This window comes from Manacus candei, unplaced genomic scaffold (genome assembly GCF_025592945.1).
Source record: "Manacus candei isolate 608988 ecotype Guabito, Panama unplaced genomic scaffold, ASM2559294v1 h1tg000057l, whole genome shotgun sequence".
NCBI lineage: Eukaryota > Metazoa > Chordata > Aves > Passeriformes > Pipridae > Manacus > Manacus candei.
In genome coordinates this window covers 13,980,778-13,996,774 of record NW_026138105.1, presented here as the reverse complement: position 1 = coordinate 13,996,774, position 15,997 = coordinate 13,980,778, and the positions used below count along the sequence as shown (strand labels likewise).

The following is a 15,997-nucleotide window of genomic DNA, read 5'->3' as shown; positions in this document are numbered from 1 at the left end:
GGTTGTATTAAAATCTCCTGGGAAAGCTTGCTGCTTTCAAATACATAAAGATAACTTCTGAGTCAGAGGCAAATGCAATTCATATTATCTCAGCCACACTTGGCACACGTTTCCCAAGCCTGGAGATGCAGCATGGCTCGCTGGGGATCACTGGAGTGCCCAGAAAGCCAGCCAGAGGAGATCCTAGCAGGCTGAGTGCTTACAGAAATGAGTGCCTTGGAAGAGCAATACATACTGTTTCCATGTGAGTTTTATACCAGTGCAGTACATGAGCCAAAGCACTGACCACCTGCACACCCTGCTGCCCTGGGGCATGCCTTGCACTGGGACGAGGAGGATGTGGAACACATTCAGAGATGCGAGGCCGTTACTCCTCCCATATGGTTTATTGAGGATCTCAGTTTCCAAAGCACGAGTAGCAGTGAGGCCCGTTATTCTTTCCAGCATGCAAAAGGCACAAGAAAGTCATCAATGTGATTCTGTGCAAAGTGTCCCTAAGAAAACACACAGCGAGGGAATGACAGAAAGGAGCCCCGGATGGAAGAAAGCCAAAGCGCCTTCAGGAAAGGGCTGAAAAGTTCTGAAAATGGTTGTACTTTTTCAGAGTCCACATATGCTCAGTCGGTGAGAGATGCTTTGCAAATCCGTGAAGGAAAACTCAAGAGACGGAGCCAAAAGGCTTAAACCAATAAACTCCTTCGTGTGCCAAAATTCGGGATGGAAGTCAAAATGATTTGTCTCAAGAAAAAAGTGCGGCAGTTAAAGACAGACATTAAATTCCTTAAAAAAAAATCTCACCGAAACCAGACGTAGAAAGGGGATACGTTCTAAGAGCAGCTCAATAAAAAATATTCCTTTCAATGAAAATAATTTTAAAAATGGATACTTGAAGAATGGAAATCCACCTTGACTGTGACCAGCTACTGCACCCTGCTCCCAGGAAAGCCTCTGAGCACAACACGACGCCTTCTAGAAGAAGAAAGTCCCCACTACCTGCATGTGTGAAATGTGGCCGGTGAACAATTTGGAAACACAAACGTAGAGGACCAAGTATCCAAGTCCCATTAGTCAACCTGGGTGTTGGGAAGCTTCCTGGGATTCCTGTGTCTCCCACTGGAGCCAGCTGGTGCTGGAGGCAGCGTCACTTCCCAGTGGGCACGTGAACCCCTGAGCCTCTCACTGGAGTTGAACACTTAAACCTAAAAAAGGCATTTACAAGTTGACACTTTTTGTTGTTGTTGTTGTTGTCTTATTTCCTTGAATATAGGTTTCTACTTCTAGACTATGGAATGTTACATTAAACAATATAATTATTCATTACCTTGCTTCAAATTTCATTACAGTTACTGAGGCTTCATCATAATTTCACACAGCACAGAGACACCAAACTAAACACCAAGCAGTCAGCACTAGATGTATTTTTTCTTTAAGTACCAATAAGCAAAATATCCCATTCCCCCCAGAGATCCCATGAGGAAGGAGGCTCCAAGGAAGGAGGGAGGTTTCCTCTTGACCAGCCTGAAGGCGTTGGGTACCACTGCAGAGAGGAGCGTGGTGTGTATGTCTCCCAAAACTTTCCTGAAGGCGAAGCGTTTCTGTATCCTGTCGAAGAAGGACTGTAGGTTGGGTCTGCTGCCATCTTCCCAGTATTTCTTAGAGAGTCCCAGAAACTTGAGGCGGTGCAGGGTGGCTCCTAACAAGACATCAGCCAAAGTAAAGACGCATCCGCAGAGCCAAAGTTCACACTTCTGCCCTGGAGAGAGAAGAGACAGAGCAGGTAAGGTGAGGATCCCTTGGGTGGGCACCTGAAGCCTTGCTCAAAAGGTCCATGGAGGCAGGAGCATTTGTTTTCATTCTGGGATGTTTTTTTCCCAGCTCTTTGATGGGCTAAGAGATCAGACCCCATCTACCAGGCTATGGGATAGAGGGTATGTGGGGTTGTAAAGCTGGAAATATGAGATGATAATTTATAGCTCAAGTGAATATACAAATCATTGTCTGCAAAATGGAGCTGCTGCCTCTCCCCCAAGTCAAGAGCAGCAGGAAATGACATTCTCTTGTACCCAGAAGGTTCCTGGAAAAGAGCCCTGGGAGATGCAGTGACCCCTTCTGCTGTGCTGGTGCTGGGGGAGAGCAGCAGTGTTTGCCCTTGGCTGCACCAGGAGCTGTTTCGGGAGTGTCACGTCAACTTGTCCTATTTTAGGGATGCAAGAAATCCTCAGGAATCAAAACCATTTGCTGGCTGGCCTGGCTGCTATCCCTGTGTGCTGTTGGGGGGGTTCTGCCTTTGTTCTCTCTCCTGCACTAGGGACCCTGCTCCAGGACACCAAAATGGGCAGCATGTCTGTGCCAAAAGCCAGGCTTTTGGGGGAGGCAGAGCTGGATGTGAGTGTGGGGCATAAAGAAAGACACCAAGGGGTTGACAGCTGCTGATAACGGGTGACACTGGAAATAACCTCACCAGAGAGACATCTAGAAATAAACCAAACTGCTGTTAGGCTGGAAAAAGCAGTCTCAGGCCATGATTGTTAAGCACTCCTTCAGTGCCCTTTCAATACTGAGGAGCAGGGCTAGGATGGAGCTGAGGGAGGTGCAGGTAAGGAAGAACAGCAGAAGAGGCACAAAACCTGCCCCCAGCTTTGCTCCAAATCCTTAAATCTGGGGCTCTTCCACTGTCCTGTGGCTATTTTATCACAAAAGGGGAGAGAGGCCCCTGTATTGCACCCCAGTGCAGGCATTGGTGCTTCAGGGTTGCCTGCAAGACCAGGCCAGGGCAATTATGGGTAATTATCAGCCCTCATTTGTAGCTGCTTGGCAGCCTGCCTAATCCTGCTGGAGGCACTGCCCGAGTGGACAGATTGCCTGTGCCTAATTAGTCAATAAATGTTTTTGGTGACTAATGAACTGGGGGGGTGCTGTAGCCAGAGCCTCCTGGGTGTGGAGGGACCTTGTGGGTGCTGTGGCTCTGAGGTGAGGGGAGCGGGGCTGAGGTGGCTGCCCGACTCCCAGACACTGCTGCAGGGGACAGAGAAAGCACGTGTGAGGATGGTGACCTCGGGAGAGATCCACCCCTGTCCCCCCTGGCTCTGCTGCTGAGGTCTGGACCCGGCTGTGGGATGCCCCAGCCCCTCGCAGCCCTTCCCAGCACCACGGTGGGGCAGAAGCACAGGCAAAAGCAACTCATCCCCTTTGCATCCACAGCAGCCCCAGCTTGGATCAGCCTGTGCCAGCTGAACGGGGTACCAGTGGCAGGGGTCTCCCAGTGCTCCTGCAGCATCTCCCACCCCACTGCCGCCTGCCCTGCCCTGCCTGCATCGCCGGCAGCCTGGGCTGCGTGGGAGGAGAGCTGCTGCACTGCAGATCCTGGGGCGTTGCCAAAGGGCTGGTGCTTGTGCCCACTGCTGAGATCCTGACCTGGCCCTGGGCACGGCGGGGGCCTCTGGGGCCCGGAGCAGAGGGCAGGAGCAGCACGCAAGGACAGAAGGCAGCAGAGAACCCGGGTGCTGGCAGCAGCAGCAGCAGCAGCAGCAGCAGCAGCAGCCACCCCTCTGCTCCGGGCACCTGGGATGTCCTCCGAGGGCACCTCGCCAGGCTGAGTTCTGCTGAGCTGTCCCAGCCCTTGGATCAGTTAATGAGGGTGTTGGAGGAAATTAAGGCAACACAGGGGGCTGCTGTGAACACATCAGGGCTCTTGGCAAATCCTCAGCCCCGTGCCCTGTAGGGCCCGGCCTTGGCACCTCTAAGGGCCCTTCAGTGCAGCCCCGAGCGTGACGCACGGCTCCCCACGGCCAGGCTGTCCCCAGGGGCAGGGGCAGCTCTGGGGCCGTCCCCTGATTAACTGTGGCTGGGCCCTGCTCTGGATCTGGCAGCTGCCAGCCCTCTCAGGGCAGGGGTTTTGAGCCCTGCCAGCAGAGAGGACAGGAGGAGGACGGTGTCATCCTTGGACAAGCTCTGCCCAGCTGTGCCCAGGCACCCCTGACTGCCAGGGCACTGGGGTGACTCTCGGCAGGTGCCAGCACCACGTGTTTGATGTCAGGGATGGCTGGTGTCACTCTCCCCCCTGCTGGTGTGTGACGAAGGTTCCATAAAGGCTCCCACCACTCCAGGACCCCTCGGCTTCTTTGGTTTCCCTGCTCGTGTTCCACGTGAGATGTGCAACAGCCCTGTGGCCAGAGGGGGCTTGGCTGCAGCTCATGTCCCCAGCCCTGCACTTTCAGCAGCCTGTGCTCCTCCTGGTGCAAGTGCCTGGGGCCAGCCTGCTGCTTCCTAAACCAGACAGAGCATCAGTCGCTCTCAGCACCTCCCTGGGGCAGAGAGGGCCTGAAACCACCCTGGAATGACTTCAGGGCTCCCACAGACCTTCTGTGAGAACAGGGGTCCTGCTATCCCCTGTGGCAAGGGGTGCAGGGGTGGTTTGCCAGAGATTAGTAAGTTTAGTAACCATGTTAAACTGAATGGCTGCAATGACATCATGCACCCAAAACCAGAGGAGACCAGAGGCAGCCCCAGACCCACCAGTGGTTCCCCATGGGGGATGTTCATCAGGCACAAAGCTGTTGGCTGTTCCTGGTGTTGCACCTCAAAAAACACCCCACAAATACAGCCCAGTGCCTACCTTGGTACTCCAGTTTCCTCTTCTCCAGCTCAGCCTCAATCTGGTCTAGCACCATCCCCAGTTCTCCCAGGATCTTCTTCAAGTAGTTCACATTGTCGTGCTCCAGGATCTTGGCCTGGGTGGAGAGCAGGGTTAGGATGGGGAATGGATGGATGCAGGGACAAAAGGCACCTGTTACCCACGGCAGGTCTGTGGGTCATGTCCCCCCCACCAGCTGTGTGGCTTTGATCCACTCACCATGAGCTTCTTCTGCTTGGAGAGGTAGGGCTCAGAGAGCTGTGGCTCCTCTTCGTGATCCAGCTTCATCAGATCTGTGCTGGCATTGGCTAAATGTCCTGGGGGGACACAGACAGAGGGGCTGGGGGCTGTGTTTGGCAGGGTTCGGGGTGACCTTGTATCCGATAGCAAAGTACCTTGTCCTGCATTTGAATATCGTTTTACCACCAAAACATCCCAAAAAGCCAAATTGGGACAAATTCATGGCTTGCTTCTGCCATACTGCCATACAGGGTGGTGGCTGGGGCACTGCACAGTGTTTGAGGGCTGGTGGCTCTGACAGCCCTGCCATCCACTCAGAGGGCAGTGCTGGCTGCGGGGTACAGCAGGTCCCCCTCCCTGGCCTTGGGGAGTCCCAGCTCTTCATTTCCTCTGCTGAATTCCTATGAGACCTACTGGAAGATCTATCTGTGGCTTTACTATTTTGAGAACATCCCTGAGCTTCCCCATAACTTGGCTGGTTGATCCTTTGGGATGTCGGAGCTGGCTGCCCACATGTGGGTGTGCATTGAGGGCAGTGCAGCAGGCAGTGGCACAGGAGGGGATGTTCCCTCCTGAGTGAAGCTGTCCTGCCCTGGCTCCGTGTCCAGGGATGCAATTCCATGGCGAGGAGGCCATCGGGAGCAGGGGAGAGACACTCACCCTCCTCCCTCCCTGGCTATGGGGAGGATGGGAAGGGCTTTTTGTGAGGGAGCTAACGGAGGGAAAGGAGCAAAGGGAGAAAGGAATATGAGAGGCAGAGTAACACCTTAGAGACAACATAAATTACCCAAAGCTGGGCTAATGTCTTCCTGACAGGGACCATCTGTCTCTCCCTCCTTGTTCCCTCAAACGAGGGCTTGGCTCTGCCGATGTGAGGGTGCAGGACGTGCCAGGGTGGGCTGGGGAAGCAGCCAGCAGCAGGCTCTATGCTGCCATAAAATGGTGAAACTCCCTGTTTTATGCCACAAGCCTTCAAGCCTGCGCTTGCTAAGGCTGCCAACCAACTCTCCTGGGGCTGCAACTCAGATGGAAACCTGGATATCATTCTGGTTCTGTTCCACGGTTCCCCTTGGGAGTGCCTGGCCCTCGGTTCACCCTCTCCCTGGGACACAACTACATAGACTTTCCTCAGCACCCACTGCAACAGAGCAGCTGAGTCATCACCTGGGTGCAGGAGATGTGCTGGGGAGGAAGGGCACTATGGGCCCACGGACCTGCTCATAGCCCCTCTGTTGGCTCAGGAAAAATGCCACCAGTGAGGGAGGTTTGGACAAAGAGACGTGTTTAGGGATCTCAGCAGAGTGCTGGGGAGGTGATGTGAGGCAGACAGGGGCTGAAGCCATCACAGCAGTGCCCTCTGAGGAGGGGACAAGCTCTGCTCTGCATCTGCCCAAGGTCTGGGGGTGAAGGTGACACTTGGTGACATGGGGGAGAGCTGTCTGTGACAGGTGCCAGCAGAGGCAGGGCAGACCACGAGCTACACCTCAGGAACTGCCTATTTCTCTTTGTGCACGAGTACCTCCCACCTTAGGGAACTATCTGGGACCCAAGCAGCTCAAGGGATGGGGATGGGAACAGTGTTTTCTATGGGTGCTGCCTGGAGCTGGAGCCTAAAGGAAGGGAGAGATGTGGGACATGCCAATACCCTCCCGACAAGGTCGCTTTTCTGGCCAGGAACTCTCTCCAGGAGCAATCCTTGCCGTGGAGTTATATTAAGCATCGTCAATGTTTCATGAGCACTTGAAGGTCAGGTACACACACTTATGCCGATTCATCCACTGCCTGCAACTCAGCCTGGCTGTGCTCTCCTGCCTTTGCCCTCAGAGCTCTGGGAGGAGAGGGACTAATTCCTGTGCCCCAAAAAGAGCTGGGGAGAAGCGTGCATGGCCCACAGGAGCCCCTACACCCCCTGAGTCAGGAAGCCTCTACAGAATGCCTGCAGCTCTCATATCAGCTGTGCTTTGCCATTTCCCAGCTCTGTCCCTGCCTGCATTTGTGGAAAGGGGTAATGAGCAGGAGCAGGGTGTCTGGCTGGGCTGTGGAACCAATCCCAGCCGAAGGGAGCTTGGGAGCCCTGGGCAGCCCTGCTGGAAAGGCGACTTACTGCGGATCTCAGTGGTGGCGTACTTTGGGATCATGGAGTCGGTGGTGAGCTCGGGGTGCAGGATGCAGCCGTGCGTGTAGGCATCCATGGGGAGCGAGTCCAGCAGCTCCCGGTACTGCAGCACGCGGGAGTGCAGCAGGCTGCCCGGCTCCGGGATCAGCTGCGTGACATTCTCTGCCAGGACAAAGGGAAAGCTGTTAGTGGCACCTGGGGGTGCTCAGGCTCTCGTTAGTGGCTCATTAGCCTGCGCTGGACACCGGTGTGAAGTCCTGCCTGAGATAGCTCCCAGCAGGGCTGGCTGAGGTGGTGCATCCACTCAAATCCGTACCCGCACTCTGCCCCCTCCCCACTGCCCATCCCGTCCAGGAGCACATCCAGCCCATGCCCAGAGATGGGCAGACCCACGGGACTACAGGTACAGATGCCATTGCCCACTCCCACAGCCCCCATGTCCCTGAGGGTCAGTGTAGGAGGCCCTGGGTCTCTGCAGCCCCTGAATCTGTACACTGTGATTTCATATCTCTTAGAACAGGAGCAAAATCTTCATATTCTGCACAAAAGAGCTAAAAGACGGGGTTTTGAGTTTGGGATCTCCTGAGTTACACTCTCTTTACATCAGTGGCAATGAGGTACCTCATTCTTTTGGGCTTCCTTGTAAATCCCAAAATGGGCAATCGGGGTGACCAAAGGAGCCCAGTGGATTTTCCCTCCATGCTCAGCCAGTGTCTCAGCTGCAGGAGCATCCCTTACCCCACACAGCTCTGCTTCTCCCTGCCTTGTTGGGTTTTAGTCACTTCTCATGGATGGCAGTTTGCATCGTGCCCTTTTTATTACACTTTCAGCTCAAAATACACACAGATGACACCACAGGAAGCAATGTGCTGCTCTTGTCTCCCCCACGAACACCAGGTCCATTTTTTAATGGGGCCATAAATGTTTATGGTGTTTGCAGAGAGCAGTTCACAGGTGGTAAGTCTGCCACCAGGACTCAGTGAATCTGTTGCCCACATGCCATCCGCGTGCCGGTGTCTCCATCTGAGCCAGGGCACATTGGCAGAAGGACTTTGGCAGTGTGGCCAATGCAGCCCCTGATTTCAGGGCCTGAAATGACACCTCTGCTCTGCCCAGCCCTGCTGCCAGGGGGCACAGCAATGCCCTCCTGGCAGGGATGCACATCTCGCCTTGCTGTCGTCATCCCTGCCGGTGTCCGTGGATGGAAGGGAGCCAGGGAAATTTTGGCAGCTCCTGCATGGTAAAGCTCCTCATAGCTCTGATCTGGACTGTCTCAGCTGCAAGGCTCCATGGAGTTGTTCCCACCGTCGGGCATCAGTGTCCCTGTCCCCTGAGCGAGGGGAGGTCTCGAGAGCTCCTCCCTGCTGCCTGAGCTGCTTGGGCTCCAGCTCTCCAAGTGGGGATTTTCCATCCAAAAAAAGCCACTGGATGAATGAAATAATAATAACTGACCCACAGCCTGTGTGCTCCTTCCATAGGGCTCCTGGCCAGCACCAAAGGGCCGGGGCAGAGGCTGGAAAGCAGCACATCCACAGTGACTGCCCCATCCGGCAGGAAGGACGGAGTGACCACAATGAAATTGTGGCGTGCTGGCTGCTGGCCTGTGTCCTTCAGCATGTCCCAGGGAGGTTTTCCAGTGGGATGGTGCTCGACTTGCCTTTGCATGCCATGGCAGGCCTGCATGTATGGGTTGCTGCTGCATACATACAGCCAGCAAGTGATGGGCCGTGCAAGTGGGAGCAGCCCTTGGAGGAGACCCTTGCCCAGGGGGAATATTATCCTGGTCTACTTTCTGGTGGTTTCTGGGTGCTGCTGGGCAATGCCCAAGTGAGAAGCACCCTCAAAGGTGGCTTATTGGCACTATTCACTGCTATTCTGGGGAAAGGAAACAATTTCTCATCACACCACCCTTTACTGATAGCTGACCCTCAGTGTGTGTGTAAGCAGCTGAAGAGATCATGCTCCCAGCCCAGGGGAAAACATACCTCAGAAAATACACCTTTTAAGGCCTTTCCAAGCTCTACATGTTTCTGCAAGGTGGGTGATTCCCCCTCAGACTAATGCCACAGCATCCTGATAGTGCTTTTGCCAGCTGCATTGCTGGGCAATGGTTGGAGCAGAGTATGGAGCAGGGAGTGATGCTCTGGGCCCTCTTCCCTGGAGATTTCCCTCTCTATTTCTCAGCAAAAAGATAAGAAACTGCACCTGGCTGGAAAATCTCAACGTCAGGAGTTTCCAGTGCTCGGGCAGCTCTGTGTCCCCCTCCTGCTGGGGACAGCCTGTTGTCACATATGTTGGACCACCTGCCCTTTGCAGAGACCAGGTGAAGCTGTGCGGGGACCGCAGCCCTGTGGATCCACACTCCCTGATGCCCCTTGGTCCTGGGACCGCTGCCGGGCGGGAAGGCAGCTGCCATTCCCTGGGACCTGCTGCTGCTGTGGGATGCCCCTGACAGAGCCCACCCCTGCTGCCCACTGCTGAGGGAGCTCCGTGCCTCCCCTGAGCAGCAGCACGGTGGCGGGGCCGGGAGAGGACAGCAGCTGAGCTGGCGAGGCGCCCTTGCTTCGGGAGCTATTTTGAGATGTTTTTGATGTCTCTGTTGCAAGGGGGATGGATGCTGGGGCGAACGTCGTGATGGCACAGCCTGAGCTCCCTGCTCAGCTTTGAAGCCTCCCTGGTGGGTGTCCCAGCCCGCCAGCCCCCAGGTTTGGGGAAAGGAGAGCAAAGGGGTGCAAGATGCCAGAGAGAGGCTGCTCGCCACAGCAGCTGAGCAAACAACTGACTGTGAGCGCTGTCTAAGCACCCCGAGGAGCTGCGCTCAGCCGGCCGCTGCCTGCAGCCCTGCTCCAGGGGGAATAAGAGCTTCCCTCTCCTGGCTGTCCCTTCCTCTGGGTTTGTGTCACATCATCCTCCCATGGTCCCCAGCACCGCTGGCTGCGTTTTTAAAGAGGCCGTTTTCTTTGAGGCACAGCAGCACCAGGGACAGCAGGGTCCCCTGCCCAGGGCCAGTGAGCCCAGGGATCTTTGAGGAAAGGGAGAGGGGCAGCAGGACCTTGTTTAAACCCCAGCAGGGCCTCTTATGGCCACTTTTATACAACTGCCAAAGTACAAAGGTGGCCAAAGCCAGAAATGTTCCCATGGGCCATGTCCCAGCACTGGCCATGGTGAGATGCCACCACTCACCATGGGAACCGATGGAAATGGTCTGGTTTAGGAGCGTGGCTTCCAAGGCAGAAAAAGGGGGACCCAGCTATGCACCCCTCAGAACCCCCTTGCAGCATTGCACAGGACATTTGGGGATTTCTGCTGGAAAATCTTCAGTTTCATGGGAAAACATAGAAGCTTGCAGAGAGATGGTGTCTTGCTGCTCTCCTGGGGTGAAGGTGAAACTTTGAAGTAAAAAGTGGGTGTGTTTGGCAAACAGCATCTGGGCTAGACCTGAGTTTCCTCTGAGACACAGCCCACCCCTCCCTTACCTCCCGTGAAGTTCTTCTCCATGTAGTCGATGATCTGGTTGTAGTCGCTGATGATGTTGTCCCTGTGGATGATGACGGGCACCTCCTCCCCCAGGTTGAGCCGCATGAACCAGGGCTCCTTGTGCTCCATCAGGGGCATGCTGACATCCCGCTCCTCGCAGGGCAGCCCCTTCTCTGCGATGACCAGCCGCACCTGGGGCGAGAGGCCGGGGAGAAAGGGCTCAGCCCCACACACCGAGCTGCTCCCCAGTGCCCTCAGTGCCCCACCACCACCCCATGGCACCCCCAGACCCTCCCCTGCAGCTTAAGCACAACGATGTGCCAGGACATGTGCTCCTCCTGCAGGGAGCCAAGCAGCTGTTGGCGTGGGACAGCTGCAAAATCCAGGCAGCCAAGAAAAGATTTGCTTTCCCAGCAAGGAGGGGACACCCAAACCCCTCCTATCTTTTCAGGATCATGGACTGTTCTCCCTCTGTGGCTGGTGGACTGTGTGGCAGGCAGAGGGACTGGAGGGACGGAGGACTGAGAGCCAATTCTCCCAGATGGGAAGAATGAGTGATGCTGCTGTGGATCCCAGCACATACCTGAGGAAGAAAAGGAGGAGGAAGAGTAGGGAGCAGAGGCTGCAGCAGTGCTGTGCCTCACACTTGCAGCCAGTGGGTCCTGCTGCCTGGCTGAAGGAGACCTGAATGCTGACTCAGGTGTGTCCCACTCTCAGGAGTGGACTCTGGCTTTGGCAGCACATTTTGAGCAGGGAGAAGGCTCCGTTTTGTGGGGAATTTCAAGCAACCACTGTTGCCCCACACAGCATGTCTCCTCCTCCCCCTCCTTCTCCATGCTGCTTCCAGCCTGAGGGCATCACCCACAGTCTTTGCAGCTCTTGTGCCAAACCTGCTGCCTCCCCCTTCCCCTGCCACTGCCCTCCTCCAGCCCAGGGCCAGCCAGCAGCACTGCTGGGGAGGCACCCACCTGTCTCATGGGTGGGAAAGCTGAGTCCAGCCTTGTGGAAGGGTAGGATGAGGCAGGAGTGGGGCTGGATGTAGGACACCATCCCCATCCCAATTGCTGGCCCTCGGGGCTGATCCCGCTGCTTTGCTCTGTGTGTGACGTGGTGTTGAATATGTACTCAGGGATGGCATTTTAGGCTTCTGGGTTATAAAACCTGACCATTGTGAACTAAGTATGTCAAACACACACAAAAAAAAGCCCTCGGGGGATGTGAGAAAGCCACAATTTACAGAAACACTGAATGAGAGAAAAGTGCTTGTTTTCATCCAGCTAGCAGCAGCTAAAAATACAACTTAACATATATAAGCATTTCTATGAGTACTTCAGAGTTCCTGGGGAATTAGTCATTAATTATTCACAGGGCTGGCAAGTTAATTTTTTCTTTTAAAGTCAAACAAGAGAGAGCCTGAGTCCCTCAGCTGCAACTTGGCCTTTTCCTCCCAGCTGATAAACAAACCTTGGCCCGGACCACCTGGGGTATCCAGCCCCAAACTCCCTGTGCTTCCCTGTTCTTCTATCAGGAGCTGAGGCTGAAGGCCTGGCAGGAGGCAGCTGCTGGGCATGAGGCAATGCAGGCTCCCAGGGTACCCCAGAGCCTTAAGGCAAGACAGGGGTGATGATGATACATTCTTAGCTCCCACAGCACTAGGATATGGCTGGCATCTTGTGTAAAACTCCAAAAATCCCTTTGCAGACAAGGCCAGGTCCTGGTGGGGCTCAGAGTCGCTCCCACAAACAGCCCTGTGCTCACAGAGGGTGGTTTCGGGCAGCTCCCGGGGCAGAGCAGGGGAAGCTTTGCCTGTAGCTGACTCCAAGCAAACCCCCTGTGCATGGGGGTCCTGTAGAGGCCCCGCTGCTCCCCACCCTGTGATGTCCATCAGACCAGCTTGTGCCCCTCCTCCTTACAGCAAGTGCTTTTTCCTTGCAAGTGACCTCAAAAGCAAAGCCTGACACGGTGCCGGAGACCAGGTGCCAGCAGGTGTAGTGGCTTTAGATGTCCCTTGCCCTGTCCCCTGCCCTGTCCCCTGCCCTGCCCTTTGCCCTGCCCAGGCCTATCCCCTGCCCCACAGAAAGAGGCCGATTGTAGGAAACCCAGCACGAGAAGTGCCTCAGCCGCTGCCTCCCCGCCACGGCGGCCAAATGAGCAAGACAAAAAATAACAACAAGCCCGGCGTGGGGGGGGGAGCACCACGAGCATCCCTTGCCAGTGCGGATCCGAAGCCCATCAGTCCCTGCTGGCGGCGGCGGCGGGGCCGACCCTGTGCACCCACCCTGCTGCATCGGGCATCCTCCCTCCTTTGTGCCCGCACGCAGGAACGGGCCCCTCTGCCCCCACCTTCCCGCTGGGCTGAAGGGCTCGAGGAGGCCCCTGCACCGGGGAACTTGGTGTTCCCCCACCCCTCCGAATAGCCCATTCTCCGTATAGTATATAGTATATAGTATATGGCATGGGAATTATGGGGGGGGAGTTGGGGCTGGGGAGAAGGTTGGGTTTGCTACACAGCTGCCGTGCTGCAAAATGAGCATTTACTATTGTCTGGAAAACGGGATTTCTGGCTGGGGCACCCCGGGAATAGAATTTCCAGGGCACTGCTGCAGTGTCAGGGGTGAATCATCGCTGCGTACGGGGGTCCGGGATCCGCTCCCTGGCAGCTCCGGGGCTGCCTCTCCCCTCTCCCAGCAGCAGCAGGGTGGTCCCGGGGCCCGGCTCAGCCTTTGTCTGCGCTCCCGGCCACGCCAGTGTGGGGCTGCGAGCGAGCACAAAGCCGAGGCGGCTCCCGGTGCAAGCCGTGATCCCAAAACAAAGGCAGGATTTGACCGAGCTCCCCTATCCCCATCCCTATCCCTGTCCCCAGGCAGATGCTGTTAAAAGGTACAAAGAGCTGCCTGGCCACACGCTGCTGCCCTCGCCAGCCCCCGGGGCTGAGCCCCTCGCTCTTCCCCGGGTGCATCCATCCTCCCGAGGCAAGGGATGTCCTGGAGACCGGAGGTGATTCTCGCCCGGGAACCCGGCCGAGCGATGGTCTTTCATTACCTTTTGTGAGCTGAAGGACTGGGTCCAGTGGTACAAAACCAATCTGTCCTGGGATTTGAGAGCGGGGTCCGTCGGGTCCTGGTTTTCCTCCCCCTCCGTGGATTTCCCCGCGTTGTTCTCCAGCGCCGAGATGGGCCACCAGCTGCAGTTGGTGGGAGTAACATTGTTGGGAGTCGCCATGACAGCCTGCGAGCGAGCGGGAGAGGGACGAGGAGCGAGCGGCGCCAGCCCAGCATCACATGGGCTCCTCCAGCAGCATCACTCCCGGGGCAGCTCCAGCCGCCGGGCCGGGGTGGGCAGCGCGGGGCGGTGGGTGCCGGGGTCACAGCACGGGGTGGGGGCAGCGCCGGCGGGGCTGGGGGTGGACTCGCAGCCCGTCCCCGCTCGTGGCGGGGCTCCCACGGAAACGTGCAGGCATCGCTTCAACAGAGGAGTCAGCAGCCGCGGCTCCTGCTGCCCGCCTGCTCGCCAGCTCGGCAATCCGGGGCAGCTCCAACCCCTGCGGCTCCTTAAGAACATTTTTTTCAGCAGAGATTAAGAGTTGTTTTTTTTTTTTTTACTGCTTTAGATATGGTGGATGTGCAATAAATAGCCGCAGGGATGGATACTGGCTTTAAAACACCTAGAAGGTGTCCTGCCTGCCTTGCAGCCTTCATGGGAAGAAGCAGCAGCAATGGCTCTTTAGAGGTATTCAGTGATTTTTGGAGAACACGGATTAATTTCTGCCCAACGGGTGTTATGCAGCCCGTGCTGGGGTAGAGCCCAGGAGCCCTTCCTCTGTACTGGAGCCCTGGGGTGCCTGCCCAAACTGGACTGCCTGCCCAAACTGGACTGCCTGCCCAAACTGGACTGCTGTCCTGTGCCAAAGTAGGCACAGCTGGGGGTCACTTCCAGAATTAGCAAGGTGTGTCACAATTCCAAACCAGCTAGGAGACTTGGAGAGCACTGGGGCTTCTGGGACTGCTGCTCTCCAAGTCCTATGAGCATCACCCAGTGGTTTGCAGGTAAAGGTAGGCAGGCAGCTGACCCCTTTCTGGACACAGTGACCTGGACATCTGGACCTGTACTTTATGACACTTGGCTTTGTCATGCTCCATCTCCAGCAATCTGGAAGCCTGGAGATAATTTCCCACACTTGGAACTGTTGCCAGTGCTGCAGGACAAAGTCAGCTCAGTTGTGGGGGTTGTAGGAGCAGGTTCTGGAGAGGATGGGGAAGAGGGCTCTGCAGGCACAGGGAGCCAGCCCGTGTCTGAGGGCCGTGCAAGGGCTCTCAGTGCAAACCACTGGAGCTGGTGAGGTTGGAAACAGGGGAGGGTTTGGAAGAGCTGATTTGAGTGGGGAAACTGAGGCACATTTTACCCAGGAGCACCGAGGGGGAGTGGGGCCAAACTGGTACCCAGTTGAACATACTGCAAGGAGCAGTTTTCTGGGCACTGGGAGGTGAAAATGAATTCTCTGAAGTTGTGATGTCCTGCTCCTGAGGGAGTGCAGGAGGGTGATGGGAGGAGTGAGACTGGAAGTGCTGTGCTGTGCCCTGGTTCCTCTCTGCCTTCTCCCCCCTAGGCTGCAGCCCCCCAAACCATCCCCCATCCCCATCCCCGGAGACCCTGCACTGGCCTCAGGGACACCCACAGGGCCAGGCTCTTGCTTGGCCTCTGCTTTTAGGCTGCAAACTCATGGAAAACTGAGCTTTGAAGATCTGGCCCCACCATGCAGCACCATCCTGCCCTCCCCTTTCTGCCCAAGAAGCATTTTTGGGGGCTCCTTTCGCTGGAAGGGGACACTTTGGGTTTAGAAAAGGCAAAAAGCAGATTTACCAGGGAGCAGTGGTTCTCCCTGAATTGCTGTCTGGAAGGCCCCATCTAGTGGTATATTTTGTGATGAATTAATGCTGTACCATGGGGAATAAAAAATGACAGGTCACTGCATCTGTCTTGGTCTTGGGAGTACATGGTAACTCTGGAGGGGCTTATTTATTTAGGTGTTTTGCTTGCTAAACTGAGCAAGGCTTGAAGGACAGGAGGGGTGACAGCCCCCTTTAGGGGTGCCCTGACCTTGTGTGACCTTGAGATCATCCTCAGTTCTTGTCCACAGCCTTCTTGACTGTGTGGGGCTGCCTCAAGGGATGCTGTGCAGCCCAACCTGGTGGCACTGGCAGAGCTCTGGCAGAAGGTGCCATTGGAGCAGGATTGTGGATACTGCTGGTTTGGAAATACAGAATCCAGGGTGTCTTGTCTCAGAGTTGATGCAAAGGTTACTGAGAGGAGAGAACAGGAGGCTGGAGTCAGTCAAGGCACTTTGCAGGCACAGAAGAACCTTCCCTGTTTTAGAAGAAGAGGGTGGAAATCAGGCTGTAGAAATGACTCTTGATTTTTTTCCTGGCGGCCTGATTCAGCATCTGCCAATGCAAAGCTTAGTTTGGATTTGGTTTGGCTGTCATGGATCCAGGGTGCCCTTCTGCATCCCACTTCGGTTGAACTAGTCCTGA

General features: G+C 55.8%; 1 protein-coding gene across 1 annotated transcript; it reads right to left on the bottom strand.

The window, feature by feature from the left end:
* Nucleotides 1–367: 367 nt before the first annotated feature.
* GDAP1L1 (ganglioside induced differentiation associated protein 1 like 1) lies at nucleotides 368–13,983 on the bottom strand. Its single transcript, XM_051803052.1, has 6 exons — nucleotides 13,509–13,983; nucleotides 10,466–10,658; nucleotides 6,978–7,151; nucleotides 4,853–4,950; nucleotides 4,616–4,730; nucleotides 368–1,753 (listed from the first exon to the last, which is right to left on the bottom strand). Exons 1-6 carry the CDS (start codon nucleotides 13,686–13,688, stop codon nucleotides 1,410–1,412), a joined length of 1,104 nt encoding a protein of 367 aa, XP_051659012.1. The 5' UTR covers nucleotides 13,689–13,983; the 3' UTR covers nucleotides 368–1,409.
* Nucleotides 13,984–15,997: the final 2,014 nt, after the last annotated feature.